The sequence below is a fragment of the Pteropus medius genome, unplaced genomic scaffold (genome assembly GCF_902729225.1).
Source record: "Pteropus medius unplaced genomic scaffold, Ma_sr-lr_union100, whole genome shotgun sequence".
Lineage (NCBI taxonomy): Eukaryota > Metazoa > Chordata > Mammalia > Chiroptera > Pteropodidae > Pteropus > Pteropus medius.
The window spans coordinates 2872584-2900191 of NW_024343733.1; the positions used below are offsets into that span (position 1 = coordinate 2872584).

The 27608-nt window shown below is 33.3% G+C and overlaps 1 protein-coding gene across 2 annotated transcripts in view; it reads right to left on the bottom strand.

Annotated features, from left to right (window-relative positions):
- The window catches only part of MED13L (mediator complex subunit 13L), a 264752-nt gene that overhangs the window by 120340 nt on the left and 116804 nt on the right, over window positions 1-27608 (bottom strand). For both annotated transcript variants that reach the window (XM_039868225.1, XM_039868223.1), the window contains exons 3-4: window positions 10625-10709; window positions 239-322 (exon numbers count right to left, since the gene is read on the bottom strand). In XM_039868225.1, the coding sequence (XP_039724159.1) occupies window positions 239-322; window positions 10625-10709 (169 nt within the window). The remainder of the gene's footprint in view (window positions 1-238; window positions 323-10624; window positions 10710-27608) is intronic.

Here is a 27608-nt window from a genome sequence, read left to right on the forward strand (position 1 = left end):
CTAAAGACTCACCTTTAGGGGAGGGAAGGGGGAAAAGGGGTAAGAGGGGTCAAATACATGGTGACAGAAGGAAATTTAACTTTGGGCGATGAACATATAATGCAATATACCTATGATGTATTATTGAATTGTGCACTTGAAACCTATATGATTTTATTAACCAATGTCACTCCAATAAATTTAATTTTAAAAAGTCTAGAAACAAACAAACAAACAAATAAGTATTAGAAAGACTCACCTTTTGTTGACCGGCTTTTCATCCTTTTCATAGGGTCGGACAAACCATTTCCCAATCCTAACGAAGTTCTTATCCATTAGGCACCTACAATAATTACATCAAGAATTGCATAGTTTCAACAAAAATTGATAAGTCATTGCATAAATAATCACAGATGACATATACCACTGAAAATCAAAACATCACCAATTAAACTGTCAAAATGTGTCCTTATCATTTAAAACTTATACATTATATTTACTGGAAAAACTTTCTGACTTTGGGCATAGATTTTTATTATATATTATTCTTGTCCATGTAAAAAAATTAAGCATGATTGGTTAGTATATTCCTGAAATGTCTTATACTTCTGAATTACTTCAAATCCAATCACACTTTAATTCTTGTGTCATAAAAAAATGTGGGAATATAGGCACCATTCCTTAAGAGCACTTCAGAGATATTTTTCCAAGTCACTGATGCCCATTTTGCAAGTTTCAATGCTGGCTTTTTCTTGTTTGGCATGTGATAGGCAATGCTTAACAAGGATCTCAGTTAAAAAAAAGAAAGAAAGAAAGAAAAAAAAAAAAGCACAGCAGAGCTTATTCTACTTAAATATTTTCCTTTTGTAGGCATGGTAAAGTACTTGGTTATGGCTTTGCAAGAAAACGAGGAACTGCAGTCATTTCTTCCATAACAAATATTTGCTATCCTCATCTCTAAGTAGTGCCCTGCTTCTGTTTCCATGTTTTGTGTACATTGTATTTCAACGTCAAATCATGCAGTAATCTTCCTGAAGACATGTTAAATGGCACTTGAACTCAACTCACATAATACCAAAGATGCACACAATTCAATGGAAGTGACAACAATATAGATAGCCTTGACCAAGTTCACTCATATGTAGGCAACTGACAACTATATTATAACTACCATCTGGCCAATTGTGAGATGCCATTATTGAAATCAGAGTATCTCTGATTTTAAAAATATATAAAACTGTCGGAGAAAATGTGCATTGAACATTATTCAGTGAAATGACACAGATTTTCTAAGAATATCTGTCAGAAAGCTTGATGTAATTCTTCTATACGAGTAAAAGAGCTGTGCAGCAATTCTTTATTCAATATATAGGCAACTCTGCAAGTGGCTTGTGCCTCTGTAATTTCCACACCACTGAGGAGGGTGGAAACAATGCAAGTCTTCGCCCAACTCATTACAGGTTAATGGGTTAGTAAACAGCAGTAGTTTCTGCTGGCCACGACGTAACATAACTCCCAACGGACAGAGCGAACCTGGGGCACTGCTACATCAAAAAAGTCACTGGCTTCAACTGGTTTTATTTTGAAAATGAATTTCTACAACAATATTCCTCGTTCTGAATGAAAAAAAAATCACCTTCAAAGTAACCCAATCTGTTTACCTAAGATTATATAAATTAATTTGCTTTCTAGAATTAAAGACTTATGTAACGTCATTACAGTTGGGAAAGGAAATATGGAATACCCAATAAGGTGAAAGTACTCAAGAAGCAAAACTGAAAAAGTATCTCCACAGTTTATTCCCTAGCTAAGAGATTTAATTGTATTTTTCGGCTAGACTACATATATACATAATTTAAATGAAACACTCTAATATTTGATATCAAGTTCCTTCCTCCGGTAACTACTACTACAATCACTAGTAACACTACTATATTTGATTAACTGGCACAATATATCATTCAATTATTTAAGAATTACATGATAGATATTACACTGTCAATTTTTATACATGAAGAAGCTGAGACACAAGGAGAATGCCACCTAGACAAGGTTACACAGCTTATTGACAGCAGAGCTGGGGTTAAACCCAGGTATCTGATCACAAGAGCCAGGACATTTACCATAAACTGACTCTCATGCTGCCACATTTCCTTAATTCCTTCCTTTTTAAAATACTGATGCGCTTTATAATTGATGAGTGTATTTAATGTTTCTTTATTCTCCAAAAGCTGTTATAAATTGAAGGTGTATTTCAAAATCAATAATGCTTAGAATGAAAGCAACGGGGCACGTAACAGGTACAGAATCACGTCAAACACTAAACATTATCTTCTACTGAAACACAGCCTCACTTAATAAATACCATTTTTAAATAAAGTATTCATTCTCTCGTACATATCTTAAAGGCCAGAATTCAAAAGAATCATTTATTTGATAACAGAGAAAACAGTATTCATTTATAGTTTATGAAGAGAAAAATAATCCAAGGCTTTAGACAGTATAAAACAAAAGAAAAAGAGATAAAATATCTCTGAATAAGAAGACAATGTGTAGTTTGTTTCAAAACCCTTGCCCTTCTATGAAGTAAAAGCCACACATTTTATTTGCTTATATCATTCCAGAACAAAGGGGGAGATGGGAGAGGGGCTGAGGAACAGCACACAGCCAGGACTATCGAAGGACCCAGGCAAAAGGCAAAAAACTAATAAAAATGCTATCTGAGAGTCGAACTCTCTGCTAATACATCTCTTGAAGATCCCACTGCAGATGATATTTCTTTGCCAGGCAATGTCAACAAAAGTTTATTATCACTAATATACAAAACAGTCATGGAAACTACTGATCCTTCCATCTGAAATCATCTGATTCCAAATGAGAGTCATAAACTGCTTATGTGATTTTCAGCTTTCATCAGTTTCTATGTGATCAGTGATTTCTTACACAGTGAAAGGAAAACATGAGAACAGAGAATTGTGTTAGATGAGGTAATGTTTTTACTCAGTTTTCTAAGTACTGGATCTGCAACTAACACCTCTGCAAAAGGGAGCAGTCACGAGTCATGCTGTCAGCAGTGATATGGTAAAAAGTTAGCAAAGTCACCGAGTAGCTAGAAGGTTGAGATCAAATTATTGAAAGTACTGAGTACCATGCTTCCTTTTTCTGTCCTCACTCCCAACCTAACAGAGAATCAATTGCTCAGATGGAGATATGGGTGTGATGGCTTAGTCTCCTCTTATTCAAGAAAGATAAAAAGGAATTAGCAACTATCATTATCAATTTCTATGCTCTTCGATTTCCTAAGTCTTGACAAACCTCTTTCTCTCCCTCTCCCTCTGTCCTAATGCTCCCTCTACTCCCCTTCTTCCTCTCTCCCTTTCAGACAGAGACACACTGATAGACATAAATACACATGGATCCTCTAAGAGCGGGCAGCACAGAAAGGATTCCACCTGGTGTTTTGCACATTTTGAGTTATGGGAAGAAATGGGAGAGAAATGCATGTGTCTCTGTTAAGGAAGTCAGTTCTACTACCTGTTGATACCTATGTGGCTCAAGAGCAGACGACACTGAGGTACTATGCCCTTGGTTCTCAATCATTTGGGGGTCATGATTCTATGATTTAAAAAAAAAAAATCTAATGAAAGTTATTATAGACTCTCCTGAAAAATATGTAGAATAGCAAAACATTGCATACAATTCCACAGAGTTGGTGAACTCTCCGAAGCAGATCCCAGATTAAGAACTTTCATACTAAATATTAACATTAATCGTTACTAGCTGTGGTTTTCGCCTGGAACCCTCCCTTGTCCAAATCTATCCTTTCCTCATCTACTTTAATTCTATTCATCTTTCCTGTCCCAGAACAGCCTGCGCAGTACTCTAACATGCACAAATCAGCATTCGCATCACTGAGTTGTAATAATTCATTTCTATGGCTCTTTTCTGCCAAGAAACTATGAGCAATTTGGGGAGAGAGACAGTATCTTTCTTATTCATTGATGATAGTCAACGAATATTTAAGTGCCTATTATGTAATATGCTTTATGTTCTGCTCTATACTAGTAGGTGCTTGATAAATATCTCAGAAATGAATGCTATACACCAAGGAGTATTTTCCGATTCACAATATAATATCATCATTCTTCTCGTTTGTAACCACTAATCATGGACAGCGTCAAACTGTTAATTTTCTTGTGTTTGTGTTTGTGCTAGTGGGGCACTCAATATTTGAGGGAAAAAACAACATATTTCACTTTTTTTATAGCCCATCACTTCTCACTCATGTAGAGAATCACACAGATGCTAAAAACTGTTTCAGAAGACTAGCATTACTGTTCATATGCTTTAATTATACTTGAAGAAGAGAATTAAGCAAATCTTTTTAAGAGAGACAATTCTAAGATAAAAAACCTGAAGAATATCAACTCTTTCTATACTTTACCAACCCTGAGTTTAATTTTGAGGGAAAAAATTTATATGTGTCTAGACAAATAAACCTAGCAGATATACTCCATATGCCAAAAATTGCTTCAAATCAACATCACAAACAGTGTTAAATATATATATCAGTTAACTCTGGTTATTCACTCAGTAATCCAGTCATTCATTGAGATTTTCAAAATTATCTTATTATTAAGATATGACATAATTGTTAGGTAGCACCATATTATCTTGCAAGATCACTATGTGACTCCATATTTAAAAAATATTCTTCAAGCAACAATTCCAGGAAAGAAATTTCTCTTCAGAAATAATTCCCAGATCCCAACTACTGCCCCCCAAAATCATTGTTTAAAGAAGAAAACAGCTGCTGAAAAATGAAATCAGGTGTGTGTGTGTGTGTGTGTGTGTGTGTGTGTGCATGCACATACATACATAATGTTTCTGTGCTGTACCATATGGCTCTAAATAATTAACTACAAGAGCAACGTGATTTCGGAGTTGGCAAGCCCCAATCTCTAATCCCAAAGCCACAGACAGATCTCATGTATGATTACATGTGACACAGCAGCAGCCACAGCCCAACTCAGCAAACCATTTCCCAAATGGGACGGTTAGGAGATTTACAGGGAGCCCTCACTGGTTTTGGCTCCTTCTGTGACCCTCACATTATGAAATTATATAGGTATGACAGTTTTCATAGATTAAAAATCCAAGGATACTGTTCCTCAACCAACTGCACTTCTGTGTTATCATCTAGTTACAGAGCTGCTCAGGTAGACTAAATTTTATATAACTTCATACCAGAATAATCACGCCAGCATCAAAAAGCTTTTATCTTACCACTCTAATCTATATCAAACACACATGCAAAGACGTCTCTCCTTCCCAATTCCCCATCAAATAATAGAAACTCATATAATTTAGGGGTGACGAAACCTTTTTCTCAACTGATTCCTTCCACCTCCATTACTTTGGGTTCCTACTGTGCCCTAGTGGATGCGGTCTCCTCTAGCCAAGCAAACCCGACCATTTCCATCCTCTCCAAAATCTCTAGAAGGTTAGGCACTTTTGTATGCCTCGCCTCATTTGAAACATCCATTCCAATGCAACTCCAAAGAACCATATCTCTCCTCTAGTTTCGAACTTTCATTGTCTAAAATACCATTCCTCAATCATAAAAAAATTTTTTTTTAATTTTAAAGTCTTACTTTTTCCTGTCCTAAAAATATTAAATGAATAAATTGATTGGTCTTCCGGTGAACATGTTTCTTTGTATCTACAATTAGACATATGCTTTCATTCACTTGTGTCCGTAATGTGTATAATGTCTCTTCCTTCAAAGCCACATGCCCTTTACGTCTAAAGACTCATTTTCCTCCTATCCTCAGAGAACTGTACACTGTCACAATTCAATAAAATGAGATTTCACTGAAGTCCTGTTCCTGTTATCACATTATACCCAATGACTCTCAATGTTGCAATGTTAAATCACCGTTTTCTCAACCAGGGCTGTACCTACCTCCATGCTCTAGTAAATATATTTATTATTTTGAAATCCAAGGACATTGCTCATGTGCCTTCTGATTATCATCTCTATTGAATCACAATGCCACAGGACATTAAAAGCTAGTAAATTACAAGTATAATTTTACTGTTGTCATAATTATAATTCCAATTTTCTTCATGTTATTTTTACTGTACTTTTCCAAATGAATATCTTCATTCTAAACACCAACTCTTGGCAAACCAGGAGGCTCAGGGCCAAAGGCAGTTTTACAGCTGTGTTATAAACTACCGAGGGGTGAATATGCTGACAATCCATTAGGAAGGCAGCTCCAGTGGACTACTCTGAAGAGCCATTATGTTTTACAAACGTCAAATAACCACAGATTAAAGTCTCCCTAAGTAAGTATGGATAGGATACAGCAGAACAGTTTCGAAAGACCAGGTAATCTACAGTGTGCAAAGCAATGATTTGTATTTTGAGGGAGGTGGGGAGAGTACCTTTCCATCAAAATCAGCTTATATTTTATTCTAAAAACTTAAAATACCACACATAACGCCAATGTAATAGCATTATGCCAGACATTTAAAGTGTTTCTACAAAACTACGAAAGCAAGATTTTCATAAGTCTCATATGTGGTGTAATTCATTGAGGCAATAATAAAAACTCTTGACTAGAGAAATATCTGGAAGGTGGAAGGAAAGGTGGGGTGGAGGTAGGAGATTCAATGTTATATGATAAGAACCACAAACAAGAAAAATAAATAAATAACCAAAATAGTAAACAGGCCACCACATGGATGTTGAATTAGATGAATTATATATGATCCCCAAAGAACAGAATTAAGAAAAAGAAATGAAAGTTACAGGGAGACATATTTCTACTCAGCATAAGAAAGACTTTCTAACAATGAGTGCTCGCTAAAGATGAAAAGAGCTCCTTTGGGAAGCTGTGCTCAAACCACCAGAAGTATTCAAGGAAAGAAGGGATGACCACATAAAAAGGGTATTTTAGAATGGGATTCCAGAATTACCTGGGTAAAAAGACTGACTTTTAATGTTGTATCCAAATATGAAAATAGTATCAATATTTCTATTAGCTAATATTAACGGCAGTTAAGCATCTATTGAGCTCTTCTAATAAGAAAGGCACAGTGCTGAGCAAAACAATCCTTCACCATTGTATAGATAAAGAACAGGGCTCAGTGAGTTTGAGTCACTCTCCCAAGTCATATAGTTACATAAATGGAAGAGCCAAGACCCAAAATCTCTCTTATCTCTGAAGGCAGTGAAGAAATGGACCTCTAGAAATGTATGCCCCTCAACAGATATGTAAAATTAAAGCCAGATATGTTAGCTTCTGACACCTTGATGGAAATCACTCTTGAGTAAGCAGCACTGAGGGGTTTTTTTTAATGCACAGATGACACTGGTTGGACATATACAATATACTGTACACAAATACTTTAGAGATATAGGAGAAATGAGTAAATGAAAAATAAAATATTTAGTCATGTTACCTTAGAATTTAAAATAGTCTACATAGTATCAATATAGTATTACCTCAGCACCAATCAATAACAACAAAAAATAAAATTATTCTGTGTGAATTTCACAATGTTACCTTAATTTCTGTAGTGAAATTATTTTTAATAAACCACTACAGTGACTCATGATTTTATATACACTAGCAACTGCCACCTTTTTAGAAGACTGATTTATATAACTCCTGCTTAGGTAGTTAATGGAATTCCTTTTTAATTAAACAAATCTGTATACTTAAAAAAAAAAAAAAAGCAGAAATAATAAATCACTTGTACAAGCTTTTAAATACCCAAACTAAGAAAAAAATGGTTCGGGAAGCACAAACATCCTTCAAGTCATACATTACTTGATGATCTATTTCAATAACCTGAAATCTGAGTTTCAGGCTAGAAACTCAAAACATTCACACTGGGAAACCAAGTCAATCTTATCTAAATAGAAATGGAAAAGTAGAACAGAAAATTGCTGGGAACAGGAGAGCAGAGTGTATTTCAATAAATTTAGGTTGTAAACAGACAAGTTACCGCAACCGTCTAAGCTATGAGAAGAACAAAAGGGCAAGTATGTATTAGCCAACCCCGTTTTGTTGACAATGAATAAAATCAGCTAAATACAGACACTTAAAATGCTTCCCTGCCTCATGAGCAGGGTAATTTTCATTCACAGAACATAGTTACTTAGTTATTTTAAAGGACAAAAGAATAACTATGATTTTTCAAAAGAATGTCAATTCATCCATTCTAATTGTAAGAAGGGAGCTAAACAGCTTCAGTATTAATTATTTTCTACAAGAATCACTATCTTATAGGAGGATTCAAATCAAAATATGCAAAATAATAAATTTATGGGAAAAGGCATAATTATGAAACATTAACAATAGGTCAAGTATTATGCAGCCTACATCATACATGTTCTCTAACAAAAACTCAAAGTGCACAGCATCCCATATGTCATTCAAAGGGCATTAACTAAGACTTAGTAAGGCTAGGGTACCTGCCCAAGCAAAAGACCCTGAAATCAAACCAAGGTCTAACCCAAAGTTCCTGAGAACTATCTCAAGCTTTACTGCATGACAAATTGCATATGTCACAATCGACTCTCTTATAAAATAATAATTGATCTTGACCTGGACTTCAGTTTTTATCAATTCTGAATTCATGAGCACAGAATAAGTGAAATATCTGTATTTCTCTTCTCTTCCAGTTTTTCTGCTCTTCTAATTTCTCCCAACAAAGAAAAGAAACATACTACCATTTACAACACAAAAGACTAAAAATAATACAATTCAACCATAAATTCACTATTTTTCTGAAAATTATACAGTGATATATAGTGAATTATAAGTTTTAAAAATATGTACTTTGCTCCATATAGATTTAAAAACTTACATAAAAAAGATTGTGTTTAAAGGTACATTAATTACTATATAGATATAAGAGCTTGGGATTATGGAAACAGTGAGATTTCCACATTCTCCTAAAGGGATTTTGTATGTACTTTTATTTTGTTGCATTTTGTAGTGAGAGAGAGAATTACCACACATATTTGGAATATTTAAGAGTACTTAACAGATGGCCTCTAGGTCTACTCCAAATCACGGAGGTAGGAACTAAAGTTCAGAATGAAAAATAGATAATTTGGTGGGAAAGGTCTCTCTGAGTAACTTAAATGATGACAACTTATCAACTGTAGCTTAAGAATCCTAAGCAGTGATTATTATCCCAGATAAAAAATTTAATGACACTAGAATGTCCTTTCAACTTTGATCACCTAAAAGTAGGCTATACAAACACAGGAAGAGAAGTAAAAAGAGTTTTTCCCATAGAACTAACCTATTCTTTCACATTTATCTCTCCCCTTAAAACACCATCCAGAGCCTGAACCTATTGCTATGCCAGAAGGGAAGGAGGTGCCCAAACAAAGATGGGCACAAGTCAGAAAACCATCGGAGCCGCCATGAAGGGGCTTCCTCTGGCCAAAGAACCTAGGCATCAAAATAAGTAATAGTAATGAATTATAATCCACTGAGTAAAAGAGAAATCCATTTTCCCAAATTTATACAGGAGATAGATAAATATATACATACGTGGAGGGGGAAATGAAAAGCTCTTCCTTACAACAGAATGCAAACTAACAAAAATAGAAGGAATGGTGGGATTTGAAATGTAACATTACAGCCATAATAGTAATAACTGATTTAGACAAGGACCATCAATAGAGGTTAAAACAAGTAAGTCGAAATTTGATAACGAACAGGATAATTATACAATTTCTTTGGATCTGGCCACAAATTACTTATTAATTATTAAGACAGAATTATCAAAGACCATAGTTCACAAGTATTTATTAATTTACAGTGGAGAAGCCTGGCGAAATACTACCTCAAACAAATGGTCAAGATTAAAAACAAGAAACTGAAATCATGGGCCTCCTGCTATGATTCACTGAGGACACATCGCTTCTATGGTATTCCTACTAAAAAGCAGAACTTGACTCTAATGAGGAAACTATTTCAAATTGAGACTTTATATAAAACATATGGCCTGAACTCATCCAAAATGTCAATATTAAGAAGAAAAATGAAAGACCAAGGAACTCTTGCAGATTTAAAGGTACACCAAATATAATGTATGATCATGGACTCGATCTTGGGGGAAGGAGGATGAAGCAATAAAGGAAAGAGTTGAAACAAATGATAACACGAGCTGAACTATTGATTAGATGATAGCATTTTATCAATGTTAAATTTCCTAATTTTCATAATTGTACTGTACTTATATGAGAGGATATCCTTGTCCTTAGGAAATGTAAACCTAAATACTTAGGGGTTAAAAAAAGAACAATCTCAAGTGTGCAAAGTGTAACACACACACACATTAGAGAGCAGGCAATCAATTAATTATAAAGTAAACTGGGCAAAAGAAGAACTACCAGTGAATCTGTGTAAAAGAATAAATAAAGTTCCTTGTGTTTTTCCTAAAAATTCTCTAACTTTAAAATTATATCAACATAAAAAAATAAGAAATTTATATAATTTTATTTTCATTAAACTGTGTGTGAAAGCATTTTGAGAATTACAGGAAATCCTCTGAGTACCCAGCATTATACTTGGGTGTTTCAAAACCACCTCGATGCTGTTCTTTCTCTTACCTTTCTAACAGATTGTGGATCGCTTTGAAGAGGAGTGTCCGACATTCATAGGAAAGGCCATTTTCCCAGAGTCCTTCTTCCACAACTGAAAAACAAAACAAAACAAATAAACCAGTAAGCAGGGTATCCCAATAAAAATAAAAGAAACTGTTAAAACATTTTTCTAAAACAAAGTATATGGAGAAATGTAAATAAATTATCTCACACTGCAACATAAAAAGGAGGTCAAATACTTAACCAAAGTTATAAAAGACATTTGTACAGAAGGAAATATGTGTTTAGATTTTAAAATCTCTGAGACAGAATCATGGTACAATCCCTTCCCACAAAAGCCTTTCCAACCTGCTTATTCAAAGTTTGAAATCATTCGAAATCCTCAAATTAATTTTTCTACCTCTAGTGTCACAAACATTAATTTTGTTCAGGTTCTATTAAAAGTATTTAAGTAGAATTAATACCAAAGTTATTATATGTATTTTCAGAGGGAAAACCAAAAGAAAAATATCCAAAAAATGTAGAGTTACATAAAAATTCTTAAATATTTTGAAAGTATCTGAATAGGATTTTAAGGGCATGATTTTAGAGAGAATGTCAAGAAATTAAATCTTAATATAACATCAATTTATTTCCTGAACTCATAATTTCATTAATATTTGACTTGTGAAGAAATATCGTACTTGGCTTTGAAATATATTATAAAATTGAGCCGCAAGTAACTCAAACACCATGAGAATCTAACAGACTAACAATGCCCCATGCATTCCTAACATTCTTTTCATATATAAAAAGGTATAAAACACCCTACAGAAGTTGAGTAATTTTCTTTTAAATTATATTAATTCCATTCAAGATAGCAAAAAACTGGGCGGATGGAAACATTTGCAGAAGAAAATTTCCTCTCCCTTTTACTTGTTATCTTGACAAAAGCATTCGCCAGAGAAAATTCTGACAGAGGATTTAAAATACATGTTAAATCCACGATGCATTTTTAACACTTTTATCACGCTAATAGACATCTCAAAATGCATCTCTATATTCTCCAATCAGATAGAATTTGAGGAAGTGTATTTACATTCATGAGTTTTAGCTATAAGAATTTTTTTTAAATAATAAAAACTGGGTAAATATTTTTTTGTCTTCATGTACAAGATAACTTTTTATTTTCCTGCTTATATGGCTCATCATGATTTACCAAATTTTCCCAAAGCAACCACCTCTGGCAGAAACATTTTATTTTATTTACAACTACAGAAATGGAAATAAAATGCAACAAATAAACATTCCTCCTAGTAACAGACTGTCTCTACTCAAAATAAACTATCCAAAAGTTTTCTACAGTTCTCTGAAGATATCATGAAATCTCTGTTCTCACACAGTTATCTTTTGGGTGGAGCTTTTCCTGGGTAAGAAAGAGAGCTAACATTTCAATAAAAGAAACATCCCATACTGACTCTAAGACACCATCAATTTCAAGATACACCATTATTTTATACATCACTGGAGGAGGAGAGGTGGGAGAAAGCTGCCAGTTACACTATAGTACGGTTCTTAGCACTTATTTGTAATTATTGAAAGAGCTCCTTTAGATTTATTGAGATATATTTTTCAAATACCATTATTGTACATATATAAAATGAATAATATATTCAAAGAAATAAGTTAAAAATTCTAAAACTTCATCAACATTCAAAGTCCAACTCTTCTGAATCACTTTCCAACTCAGTCACTGGTGTGTTTTTCTACATAACAGTCTTTTTGCCATAAAAAGTACTGGTGATGCAGCATTTGTGAAATTAGTGTCCAGCTCTTTCCAAGATTTTCTCCCAAACTGGTAACACCTATTCTGCATATTTTAAGAAAACCTTTTATAATTAAAATCTTCACACATAAAGTAGAATAACAAGCTCCAATAAATTCCTAAACCAAATTATGAACATTGTGTCATCTGTTTCAAACACTCTGCTTTCTTTTCCCTTTTTCTGTTTTTCTTGATATACTTTAAAGCAAATCCCACTCCTACGTACTTTGTTATACATCAAATCAGAATATAAACAAGGTCTATCAATTGCCTCTCAAAGTTATATTTCTTAAGTCACCTTAAATCTACAACAGCTCATCTCCTTTTTTCAAACACACCATTAACTTATTGAAGAAACTAGGTTAGCTGTCTTATAGAATACCTCACATTCACATCTAATTGCTTCCTCATGATATCATTTTTGAATGTTGGTGCTACTTTGACCTTAATAGAAGATGTCAAAGGAAGGTTCTCAGACAACAACCAGACCTCTTTATTTCTTCCTCCAAACAGTCCTCAAATACTTTGTTAACTGAAATCTGGACGAGGTACAGCTGTTCGGTCATGCAATGTGGGGTACTAAACAAGTCTGCTCAGGCACAGGCAATGCCAACTACATCACAATTTTAAGATACCACTATGATTTTATTCTGATTTCAACAATTTTAAAATAGATCTTAGAACTGATCTTTTTTCTTTGGATATATATAAATACATATATATATATAAACTTTTTTTAACATTATATATATTTTAACATTAAGTATGATGTTAGTTGTAGGGTTTTTTTCCAAAGAAAAACACACGTACATACACATACACACACACATATATACATACATGTATGTATATGTATATGTGTATGTGTATATATGTATGTATGTACGTGTATATATATATATTGTCGCTGATATCTTTCCCAATATCAATGACAAGGCAAGGATGTCTACTCTTACCTCTCCTATTCCACATTACAGTGTAAGTCTTAGACAATATAATAAGGCCAGGAAAAAAAATACAATGCACACTGATTGGAATGAAAGAAATAAAACTGTCTCTAGTCACAGAAGACATGACTATTAGAAAATGCTAATCAACTAAAAAAAGATCAACCAAAAAGAGCTACTAAAAATAAAACTGGGTTTAGCTAGATCACAGAATACTTGGTCAATAGACACAAAACAATCATATTTCTATTTATTGAAATAAATAATTAGAAATTGAAATTTTTTAAGTATCATTTATAACAGCACCAAAAATCATGAAATATCTGGATATAAATCTTACAAATTATGTACAATACTGATGAAAGAAAGAAAAGACAAATGCAGAGGTATATATTGATTGTGGACTAGAAAAATCATTATTGCTAAGATGTCAATTCTTCCCAAACCAATCGAGAGTCAACTCAACTCCAGTCAAAATCTCTGAAGGATTTTTAATGGAAATAGACAGGCTGAGTCTACATACTTATGTGAAAAAGCAAAGAACCAAAATAGTCGAAATAATGTTGTAAAAAAAAAAAAATACAGTTGAGAGACTCACACCATTTGATTTCCAGATTTTCTATAAAGCTAGACTAAACAAACAATGTGGTACTAGAGAAAGGATATATAGATTAATGGAACAAAATAGTCCGGAAATAGACACACAATTATATGGCCAACTGAGTTTCAACAAAGGGGCAAAGGCAATTCAGTGGAGGAAAAACAGTCTTTTCAATAAGTGGTACTGGGATTAGCAAAAAAGAAAATGAGCTTCAAACCCTACCTCACACCACATAGAAAGACTAACTCATAATGGTTCACAGAACAAAATGTGAACGCTAAAGCTAAATTGTGAAAATATATGAGAAATTTCTTATCAACTTAGATTAAAATAAGATTTCTTAGATGACACCAAAATGTGATCCATAAGGAAAAGAATTGTTAAATATAGGGTTTCATCAAAATTAAGAACTCTGTTCTTCAGAAAACATGAAAAGTTATGTTAAGCTATGAGAAAGACAAGCCACAGATGGGGAATAAGCAGTTACAAATCACATGCTGACAAAGACTTTTATTCACAATATGCTAATCTTGAAAATAAAAATTCAAAACAACACTAGGGGAAAAAAACAATTTTAGAAAATGGACAAAAGATCTGAAAAAACACTTTGCCAAAGAACGTATATGAATAGCAAATAAAAACATGAAAAGATCTTCAAAACCTCACTAGTCACTATGGAAATACAAAACTGAAATCACAATAAGAGATCACCCATTACAATGGCTTAAAGGAAAAACTGAAAATACTAAGTGCTAGTGAGCATACAGAGCAACTGGAATTGTCATATATTGCTGATGGGAATGCAAAAATAGTACAGCCTTGGAAAAGTTGACTTTGGCTATTCCTTCTAAAGTGAAACATACACTTGCCACACAGCCCACCAATAACTCTCTTAGGTACCTATCCAAGTAAAATAAGAACTTTATTCATATGAAACACTGTAGCAAATGTTTGTTTTTATTTTTATCTTAATTGCTCCAAACTGGAAACTATCCATATGTCCCAGAACTGAAGAAAGGACAGACAGTAGAAAATCCATACAATGAAATACTATTCAAAATTAAAAGGAACTACTGATATAGTCAAAACATGAATGTCACTATACTAACTGAAAAAGCCATACTCAAAAAGCCACATACTGGATGGTTCATTCATATGACATTCTTGCAAGGGCAAATTTAAGGTAATGTAAACTGTTCAACGGTATCGGGAGGGGTTGAAAACATAGAGAAACTTGGGGGGTGATGGAACATTTCTACATCTTGATTATGGTGGTAGTTATACAAACTCTTTACGTGTTGTCAACACCTGTAGAACTATACACTAAAAACAGTAAAGTTTACTCACAATCTTTCACTGCTGTAATTTACATAAACTCGTTTTACTATTGGACAAAGCTTCTGAACCTAAGCCATCATGAATATGCCTACATTGATTTTTTAAATATTTTTGGTGTTGAAAATGAGAACAGAGTATGAATCCAAAGGAGACCTACTCTAAATTTATGTACATTAAACATGATTGTTTTTATCCAAAGGATATGGCCTATTTGGTTAACTTACATTTCATAAATTATTAAAAGCAAAAAAACAAAAAACAGTTTCAACAACAAGACACTCTAGACCAAAATGGTCCTCCCCAACAGCACAATATACTATTAGTTAGTGTTTCATATTAAATACTGTAAATAATACAAATAATATTAAAAATCCTGAAAATTAATTTTTACATAGCTATTCTCATATCTTCCTTTATATCATACAAATGTGCAGTATTACGTAAATTAAAGTTTAGGTACCAATTTAATAAAAAAACAGGAAAAGAATTAATAATGTTAAATAAAACAAATCACACTACATTAAGCTCTTGTTTAAGAAAAGTATACTATAGCTTAAAAAAACTAAGAGAAAATTATAAATTGTCCTACAAGTTAACCACTATAGATTTATAAATATAAGTCAGCAGAGGTAATTAAAAAGAGTACAGTGTTTGGGCTTCATTGAACATTTAAATTTCTTAAGTCTTACATATTTTATTAAAGATTCAAGAACAGTAAATAATTTACCAGAAGTCAACAAGTTGATGTGATCAAAGGTTAACCACGCTAATAAATACTACCAATTTAGACTATGAATTTAAAGATATTGCATTAATTTGATAACCCATTTATTATACTGTCTATACTTGTGCAAAGGAGCATAAGTCAGACCATACTTTCTTATCTATTTCATATACAGAATTTCCAGAAATACAATAGTGACGTACGTTTCAATGCATGTCTAGAGCTCCAAAATAAGTTAAATCTAGAATGACATTTTTGGAATCTAATAATATTTGGCCAACATTCACTGTCCAATAGTTATTGGCTATTATGCCTCAAGCACCGGGCCCTCAAAAAGCTAACAGAGACTTTGAAAACCACTGACAGGCAAAAACTTTGTAAAACACTGAAAGTCTTTCATTTCAAAATTATAACAAAATAATTTGATAGTCAAGGTTGATTTTTTATCCATAAAACAATCTTGCTCATTTTCTGAGGCTTTAGTCTATGTGCCAGGCTTTGAACCAAGCACAATACATAAATGGGGGCAGGGGGATGCTTTTTCACCACATCATGAGACAGAATAAAGGACATGTGGCATTCACTTTAGCCACTCAACACCTGACTTCCTGTCACTGGGATTGCCTCTTTCACGAGTTCCAGTTGGGGTCAAAGATGGCCACCCCCAACGGGAGCTGAAAATATTCTCTTCTTTCCATCCTCTGCTGCAATGTGGACAAGGATACATAACATAAACTCCACTAGATGCTCTTGTACTACACCTTTACTCTGGATCTAGTGACACAAAAGGTAGTGGAAAGAGAGAGATCTTTCTGTGGGCACTAGAAAGAGAGGCTGAAAGATCAAGTTCGGGTGCTAAAGCAGCAGAGGCTCTGCAGCATCTAGTCCTTGGTGGTGACAGCACACGCTTCTCATCAAACATGTTATGTAGCACGGATCCCAGAAGTGTCAAATAGTTTTGTGAACACACAATATCATTTTAATCAACTGCTTTTCTTAGTCTGCAACTAAGAATTCTGACATAGTTTATCCTAATTTCAATTTTATAAATAAGAAAACTAAGGCTTAAAAATCTTAAACTTGCCCAAGGTCACATAATCTAGATGACAAACATAGCCATACTTGGCAGCTAACAGGATCAAATGTATTTTATATCTACTTTTATAAATACTAAATATAAATTATCACATTAATTAAACTCCTCAAGGGAGTTTATTTTCATAGCTGCAGTAACTAAGACATTTGAGATATTCATAAACGTGTTGATTTGACCTGATATTATATATACACATACCTTTCAAGTTTCATTGAAATTAGCTTCAATCTAAAATTTCCTTATATCTAGTTAAGAGGATTAGTGACAAAGATGGGATTCAGATCCAATTTTTCTGACTTTAACCCCCATGCTCCTTCCAGGATATGACACTTCTCCATAGGGTTAGTGTTAAGTTAACCTACCTCGACCCTCTCTTACTCCTTAGTACTGGCTAGAAAGAGAACTTCGAACACTGAAGTTAAATTACCCTTTGGATCTACAATTTGCACTTTAAAGTTCATGTTTTCTAAATAGCTGCAAGTAACCTTTTCAAAAGTTAAGCAAAATTGAAATTGCTTCTGCAATCTATTTGTACAGCTCCATGGTAAAGTCAGAGAAAATCACATAATAGCTTTTTAAACTAATTTATCCAAGACACCCTCCTCCCAAGGTAAAATTTAAACCAACACTTCATTTGTTTGATATTGAGATTCTTCAGAAAGCATCCTTGGGGGAGAGCCGTGAGGGGAGGCCAGAGAATAGTCAGTCTAGGTTAAGTTTCTATAAATGACATGAGATGCACTTTACTACTTAATTCCCTATCCCCCTTCCAAGGTAGGCTGAGAAGAAAAGCAATGGCCAAGAAGTTTACAAGGCCTAAAGGTGTTTGGGCCTCTCTTTATGAAACCTTCAATCTCCCCAAGATATACTGTCTCCATATATTTTTAAAAGCCTGTCCAATACTTTTGATCTTTCAAATTTCGACTTAAATGCTTATTAATTACTTAGGAAAATAGCAAGAAGACTATCTCTACAGACTATATAAATCTAATTACGTATAATAGAATTTTTCTAAAATTTTAACAGTCTCAGAAAAGAAAGCACCAAAAGATCTAAAATACGTGTCCAAAAAATGAGTGGTAAGAATCAACTGAAAACAAAGAATTCCTAAATTAAAACATTCTCCTGTTATATAGTCTATTAAAGCCAGATTAAAACTGAAAAATAAAACAAAGTACCATCACAGCTGCCTATTTACAAAGGAAAAAAAAATTGGCATTAAAGTTATCTCACAAGTTGTAAAAGCTCTAATCTGAATTTTTAAATTGCTGTTATTCAAACTTTTTTCATATAGTAAACATCATAATCAAAAAATTAAACTGCAAACATTTTTTAACAGAAGGCAGTGTTTTAGAAAGGAAAATTTAAATAGCAGTAATTATTGCTTAATGCCCAAATTATTTTTCAAAGCCCTCACAAATTGTAATACAAAACTTCTTTTAACTTTGTAAAAATATGGCTCCTTGCAGAATTAATAAGCTTCTTTGAAAGAAAAATCATATAAAAGGTTCAAGGAAAAAGTCAATATGGAAAAATATCAAAGCAGCATATACTTCAATGATTTTGTGTTTCCCAGCAGAGATCTGGGAAAGATATCCCTTCTATTTTGACAAATGAAACTGACATATTTTACTCCAAAGGGGGAAAATGGGAGGAGGGAGATTGGAATAGGATAGGGAGGAGCATAAAGATTGTGAAACCTTGAAGAAATTCAAGCTCATCCTTTTAGAATTCAGGTCATCCTGCCTTACACAGTTTAAAAGTAGAATTACTTTCAAAGAATACATATTTCCTCTGAGCTAGGATACACATTTCCTTTTAATGTATCATATTGCAGCAACAGCTGAAATGAACGTCTAGACATCAAAAACACTTCTTACTCCCACCTATTGCTTTTTTACCTCAGGCATCAAAACTAATGAAACCTATTATCCAGAACATTGAGTTTAGTAACCACATTGGCCATTGCAAATATTGGAGGGGGAGGGGCACTTGCAAGGATGGCACTCCTTATGCAGCCATTAAAATTACTGAAAATCAAATTTTGCTCCAAACTGCAGAAATACAAATAGATTAAAGCAAGGCACATGAAACAAGATTATTTCCCAGTTAAATTTCAATGACAAACTCTCAAGATAGAGCAGCTCTGACACCAATATGCCCCACTGCCTTTGTTTCAACCTTTATCTGCAATTTATAAAGCACACTAGTTTTTTAACTTCTGAATTATTAAATTTACTTCCTAAAAATTGCACTATGCAGACATTACAATAAGAAAACATTTACCAATTTAACATTGTGGGTTGCAGCAAATGAAATACTTTAAATATAATTTTGAAGTATCTGCTTTCTTAAAACTGACTTACAAAAAATTGAATAACAAAGTAGCATAATGCTACATTAATTCTGAAATATAGCATTATACCCATAAAAAATCCAATTACATACAACACTATTGATTGATCGCAGTTATGCCACCATCGATTGTCTTGTAAAATCTATATTTGAAGTCATTAATAACTAAATGTACTTATTACTTATATCAAATTCAACCCACTTAGAGCTCTGACTTCCTTGAATTGCTCATGACTGTAGAATATTTGGTATCATTTAACAAATCTATGTCGAAAATGGATTTTAACTTTCCCAATGCCAATTGATCAAATGAGAATTAGGGATAGAAGATGTGTATCAAAATGCTCCATTTGTTCTGATCTATTGGCAACTTTAAATGATCATGAACATTGATAATGTTCATCAGACAGAAGCAGAGTGGTGATTCAAATCTTAACAGTATAATGTCTTACTAAGGCATCTAACAGCATGAGTTCTCTGCCAGTTGCAGGATAACCAGAATTTTAATGATGGTTTCTACACAGCATTATAGCAGTTGAGACATGACCCAAGTTAGCATTTCAATGGATCAAGGACTCGATGTAAAGCCACTAAACTTTAAACTGAAGATCATAAAACCAAATTTTTAGATAAATTGAACAAGACCTTCAAAAGACAATTGCTACAGAAAACAGTCAGGCTACCGTGTTACTTGAATAGCTACACAGTGAAAAAGAAATCTTGCACAATGCCTACTACTGACTTCTAAGAATGAAATTTGCCCCCATTTGCTACTCCTTTTAAAGATTTTTAAATAACTGTCACTTTTGTACACGTTAAAGCTATTATTACACTCTTAATTTTGTTATATTAATATAAGCATGCTCAAATAAAGGTCTAGAAGGACAGCCATCAAAATAAACTCTTTCTTAGATTTAGCTGGAACAATTATTTTCTTCTTTATTTTGTGTATGTTCCAGATTTTATTCAATGAACATGCATTTCCTTTATAAGCATACATCATATTTAAAATAGATTTCTAAAATAAGGCTATTATTATTTATTAGCCCGCTACATTTTTTTAAAACGTTACATGCTCAGAAATTACAAGATCAACATTATTAGGACAGGAATCAAGACAAGACAATATTAAATTTACAGAAAGAAAACTAGCTATGTGGTTCAGTTAGAACATTTATATTTAAATCCATCGATATTATAAAGGAAACATTTTATAAACTTCCTCTAAGACAATGACTTTAATCAGGATGTTGTTCAACATCGGCACAATTGAGCAGTGAAAATTAAAAATATTTCCTTCCACTCTTCAGATACAACCTGATTTGAAATACACACACACACACACAATAAGCCACACACACACACACACACACACACAATAATAATAATTCCTTTGCTACTAAAATTCTGACAGGGCAAGTCCCCAAATTGCCTTTTACAGTAAAGCTCAAACAGTTGTCTGTCACTGCCATTACAGTGAGTAATCCTTGCAGCTGTAACTGTTTGAAATGCAGCTGTCTTGCTGGCATTCTCTCCCCACCCCCACTCATCCAGCATTTCTGTTCTTGCTACAATAATCTTAAAGAGCATTTTACAGGAGGCTTAGCCCTGGCTGAGGGCACTCTACGGCGTGACCGAGAGAACATGGAAACACGATTCATTAGACACGCCTGGAGTGATAACAATGGTGCTGCTTCTTGCTGCCTTTCATTTTGTACATCAGTCTGAGACTAATGCATTCTCGTTACACAACAAGCGCATTTATAGACAGGAAAAAACTGTAATCACCTTTGATTAAGAGACAGCATATTTTTCCTATATGAGCTGCCAGCCATACTGACATAGTAATTATTTTTTAACTGACAGGTTAAAATAGCAAAAGTAGGAAAAATAACATATGAGAGAGAGACAGAGACAGAGAGAAAGACAGAGACAGAGACAGAGACAGAGACAGAGACAGAGACAGAGACAGAGCGAGCGAGAGAGAGAGAGAGAGAGAGAAGTATGAAGACTTCATACACAAAGGGTTCTCTAGACCAGGCTCAGTGCCATACCCTTGAGACCTGATGGGTATCTCAGTCTGTGGCAAATAGAATAGACCCTTATTAAGCAATCTATTCTATATATACAATTCTTGGAAGGTAAATATCACAGATTTTTTGTCATTTTATTATTTTTACTAACCTATCTTCTTTCGCCATGACTACAAAATTCAACAGCAGTATTAATCCCCTTCTCTTTTTCCATTATCTTACTTTTACTAAAAAATAATTTGTCCTCTCCTCTTTTTGTTATCTAATTTTGCTACAAAATGTTTCTCTTTACATAAAATGCTAGCCCAAAACAGAAAACCTGCTTTCTATTTTAAGAACAGTAAAAAAAAAAAAAAGTAATTTTGATTAAAAACAAATGTAGAGTAATTATTTTATATCAGTCTATCATTTAACTCAACTTCCAGCAATCAATGCACCTGGCAAAGGTTTGAATTGTAAATATAAACCCCTAATTTAAACTGGAAAAAAGGCACAAGCCCCATCATATTAACAACGTGTAAAGTCGATTTTCTTATGGGATTTTGAAAAGTGAACCACTTCTCCACACACTCATACAGCTGCAGTCTTTTGTGGGTTTGTGCTTATGTGTTGATGGGTTGTTGTTTATGGGGAGTTTGGCAGCTGACAAAAAAAAAATATATTAGCAAGGAACTGAAAGATTATAGTTAAACCAAAATAATGAAAAGTATTTTCTCAAGGTTTGCAGACTCTGCATAATTAAACTTTTTTTTTAAATGGTTAGTCTCTTTTTTAGGCTTTCTATAGCACTACTGTATTTTACAATAAGGATGTGCTACAAAACTAGCAAAACAATTTACACATGTAAAATTTTGTTAAAATAGTAAAAGACAAATATAAACAAAAAAAACTGAAAAAGTCTGGTTCACAAAACTTTGAGACCAAAAATAGCTTTTTAAAAAACAGCAATGTAGAGCTAACACGTTTTTGTAAAACAGAAAAATGCCTGAGCTATTTTTAGCTGTTGACTTTTAGAGTTTTCTGACCTGGGCCACCACACCTGGTTAGAAACTAGGAAATATGCCACCTATCATCTGGAATAAAGTACCAAATCTTATTATAGAGGATAAAATCTACAATTTCTATTCCATAGTGCCATGTCCCTTCTCTCTTACTTTGGTCTCTTGTACTGTATCAAAGCATAACTCCCCCAAAACTAATCAAAAATTATTTCTATAAGCTCTCCCTGCTGTCTTCTGTTTGGGAAATACAAATCATCACCAATTTCAAACATGTCATCACCAAAAAAGATTTTTATCAAAAAATTCATTTTAAATGAATTCTTAGTAATCAGAACATTTTACCTTTATAAATGACTACTTGGTTTACACATGAACTTCTATTATAATAATCTGGTTCCTCAGAAGAATCACAAATTATTCTTTTTCACTCACCTTTAAAAGCCAGAATGTATATTCTCCCCTCAGGTCTTCAAAACTAATTTATCAAAACTAATTTATACTTTTTAAATTCAAAACAACGTATTGAAAAGCAATAAAAGGTTATTAAAACTTTAAACTGGAACATATCCAGGAAAAAGTTATCTTTATCCAAAACTTTTAACAAGCTAAGCAGTTTCCAACTCATAAGCAAAAATTTTATAAATGACCTAAATATTCCAACACTGCCAACATTTTTACTTCATGTAGGTGTTTCAACACTACAAGATTCCTCTGCATTAACACAATTCAATTCCGAAAAACTCCAAGTTCTTTGAGAAATGAAGATCAGTTGTTTACAGCGGCGTACATGAGATCAGGCGTACATGAGATCAGTCGAACCTTCTTTTTAAACTTGGCCAGAATGGCAATTTGATTGGATGAAGTGATCCAGTAATTTTAGATAGAACAGAATCTGGAGTAGGGAAGGGCAGAGTAGGGTCCATAACACAGGGGGCAGTGGTTTTCTCCCTGTGGTGTGTAGTCTTATGGAAGAGTCCCCATCAAGTCTCTGGCCCTTTCCATCTCTACATCTTAATTACTATCGCTGTAGTTTTAATCATATATACCTTTATCCATTATAAATAATAGATTTCTAAAGAGAGTTCATTTGAAAACGTAAATAAATCAAAGTGTTTGCAAAGAGGACAGCATTTACAAACAATTAGAAAAGGAACAGGAGTAAACAGGACCAGAAACCCAACATCCTGGGTCACTCCGCACCATGAACATTTCTCTGGTTCTGTTGCTTCTTCAGTAGTTGTCTCTACTTTCTTAGAGATTCTTTCCAGCCCTCAAATTGCATGATTCTAATGAGGTGCACTAGAATGCGGGAAAGCCTTCCAAGATAGATTGTGAGGAATTCAAATATTTACACAAGTCCTAGCCAATCCACTCATTCTCATCACAAAACCCAGAACCTAAACCAACAGTGAAGTTAAGCATTATATGGTAAATCAGTTTTTTAGAGGCTAGCCTTAGAATTTATCCACAAGTTAGAATAAGTTTTTCCTAAGAAAAAAAATACGTACTTTCCAAATAATTAACTTATAAGTGGCCTTTGGGAATACAACGGTATTAATGTTGACTTGCTTTGTCAACTGCTACTGGCCCATGTGGATACTCCTTCCCACAGTTTCATAACTAGCTATTATAAAGTATAGCATTTAAAAGTTTAATTAGCGTTTACCAATTAAGGGAAAAGAAGAGTTTTGTTAGTGAATGGGGCACTCAGGAGGCTTCTACAGTACCCGTTTATTTCTTGGGGGCTATATACTAGATGGCTGTTGAACAATTGATTTATTTTATGGCATTTCTACATTATAGCTCACAATTTTGAAGCTTGTTTTCAACTATAGTTCAAAAACAAAAAAATACATATGGAATAAATATGAGATTAAAAGTTCAGTTGTACATACAATATGAACACAACTTTTAAGGTTCATTTTCAAATATGAATTATAATGGACTAAACAAAATTTATAATTGCTATGAATTTTAACCAAAACACTTTATACTTCATTTTAAATCTAAGTACCTGTATATAGTCCTTAAAACAAGAATGGATACCCTAACTAAAATATGTATATATTCAAAGGGAATATTACCCCAAAGATGACTTAGCAATTCAAATGTTCATCAGATAATAAAGAAAATAGCCTAAAGAAGAAATGCAGTAAACATGAAACAGTTGTTTGGACAGAAGATACACTAACACTCCGTAAAGTATAGATATCCTTAAGTTTCTTTTACAATCCTGCTTTATCAAGAAGCAAAAGCTTTTAACTGTTTTCACTGCTTTCACGCAAGACTCCTTAAGTCCATTCTCCAAGAGAGACAAAGTAATGATCTTAAATCTTAAGATCATTAAATCAAACCACAGCATTCTTCTTCTTAAAACCCTACTCCAATGGCTTCATATGGCATCAATAACCTATTTACACTACTTACCATGGCCTACAAGGTCCCACCTGATCTCATCTCTAGCTATCTCTTCCATTTCCCACCAGTTTACCAGTTTCAATAGCATCGGTCTTATGTCTATTTCTCCAACAAAGTGAGCTCAAGGCTTTTGCCCTTACTTTCCTCTGTGTCTCACTGGCTTATTCTCAGGTGTCAACTCAAATGTCATCTTCTCCCAGAGGCTTTCCCTAACTAACCCCTTCTTATCTAAAGTAGCCCTTTCGCAGTCACTCACTTTCTCATCAATTGCTTTAAAGCACGTGACTATATGAAATGATTAATTTAATTGTCTTTTCACCTACATGGAGGAATGCCACTTCCATATGAACAAAAAGAATGATAATACTTTTGTGTTTACTATGCTGCACAGAACCTTCCACAAAAAAAAAAAGAAAGAAAGAAAGAAAGAAAAAGAAAAAGAAAACATTCAAAGTGGAGCAAAAGGCAATCTACTGCCCAAAGACAAAATAACTCAAATTTTCAGATAAGGTAATTACACATGACATGGTGGCAAGATACAGTATGAGACTAAGAATTCTAACACTATGCAAAACAGCAAAAGAGACACTTCGAGAAAAGACTTAGCTTTTTTTCCTACTGATGATTTAAGAAAAGTTGTATAGTCTCAGAGTTGCGATTTTATATTGTTTCCACAGAAACCAAAAAGGGTCATAATTAAAGCACAAAAACATTTCTATAGAAACAAGTATAAATGTGATGAAATAAGATCTTATTTGAACCTATGATAATTAGTAGGATTAGAATGACTAATGAGAAAGATTCAAGAGGAAAATCAAGAAAATTATATTAAATTAAAATGCTTTACAATAATAATAAACTATCACAATTTAAAGCAGTTACTATTATGAAGTGAGCCTCCTATGAGTTTTGCTTGTTAAAATCCAAGAATTCTAAATTATAAAACTTCTATCCCAAGAAGCAACATTTAAAAATAGAATTATTAACCCTTCCTCTTTCCTAAGCAAAACTGATTCTAGTAATCCATTCCATAGGCTATTGTTATTATTGATGAGGCTTTGTCACTGCTTTAAATTAAAAATATCCTCCAATTTCTAATGACTATCAGTCATGTTCATCAAATCTAGAATAACAAAATAAGTTACATAATTATGGAATGATATTACATTGTTAAATTCATATTTATATTGATATACTGTATGTGAACAAATAATGAGATATATAATGTGTTACTTATTCCCTTCTATTAGGTACACAGAGAGCCAAAAGTCCCTCTGCAGTTATCTGAAGCCACATCTACAAAGGCCCATGGGAACCTTTTATTTTTCTTTGGAGACTGAGGGGCGGCAGAGGAAACATGCAAAACATTGTAGAAAAATAATGTAGGATCATTTCTGTGTAAGTTTTATATGATTTTCTTCCTGCAAAATCAGCTTCAATATCATTACTTTCAACTATCTCTGGCTTATTCATGGACATTCAATTTTTGTGATTCTTTCTCAATAAATTTTAAAACTGAATTAATTTTTAAATCAAGCATAACAGATATCTGAGAATCTATGATAAATTTTCAATCTGAAGGACAATATTTAAAAGATGTATTTTATCTATCTGAGGATAACCCAAATATTATACTCTGAGCTAGATTACTAAAGATCCCATTTTCATCAGTGATGTTTAAATATGAAGGTAAACAGAGAAGAAAAAGAAACACAATGGCTTTTTAAAATTGACCACACAACTATTCACTAACCATATTCATTTTGTATCCTTCAGTCTGGAAAAAGCAAGGCCCCTTCTAACTTTCAGTTAGTCATACACTGTCTCATTTAATTTTTTCTTTAACCATTTCGCCCTTTTGAAGGTGAACTTAAGTCAAAGACATATAATACACAGACAGTAATTTGGAAGTGGAATTTTTCATCCTCAAAACAGACATTATGCCTTGCCAAAGGAGGAACTCTGTATAAATAAGACTATTCATAAGATAGGAAGCATCAGCACATGCCCATTTACCTCCAGGGTAGTTGCCAAAACTTCAAAGCACTATTGAGCTCAGCATCAATGCTTTTGTCTAAAAGATCTCAGAGACTATAAGTGATCCTGGTATCATTAAATATCTATGACTTTCCAGGGAACAAACAGGTTTCTTATGTTCAACAAGCAACTCCCTAAGCATTTCTTATAAACTATGAAAATCACAATCTCCTTCTTTGAAGGTGATCACACTTGTACAAGTTTTAGAAAAAAGAAAAAACAAACAAACAAACTAAAAACTCTTGGCCACATTGGTATAACACAAAAATGTTTTATACTTGCTTTACTATAGTTCAGGTTAAGAACAACTATTTTTAAAATAAAACTCTCCAGATTGTGCAGTTTCAATTTTCCATTGCTCATTTCCTATGACAATCTGACCAGGAATTTCCTTCAGGAGGAGAGATGATATTCTGAAACCTCATACTCAGAAAAATAAGTATCTTTGATAACATATCCAGTTTTTCTGAAAATATTAATGAAAAGAAAATGATAGCATAAACTGAAAGTCAAGTTTTAGAAATGAGCAAGTCAATCTCATCGAAAGGCCAGAAAGGACTTTCTGGAAAGAATGATAAGCATCTTGGAATCTCACTACTCCTCTCACACACTGAGCTCCAATCTGCAGCAGCTTCC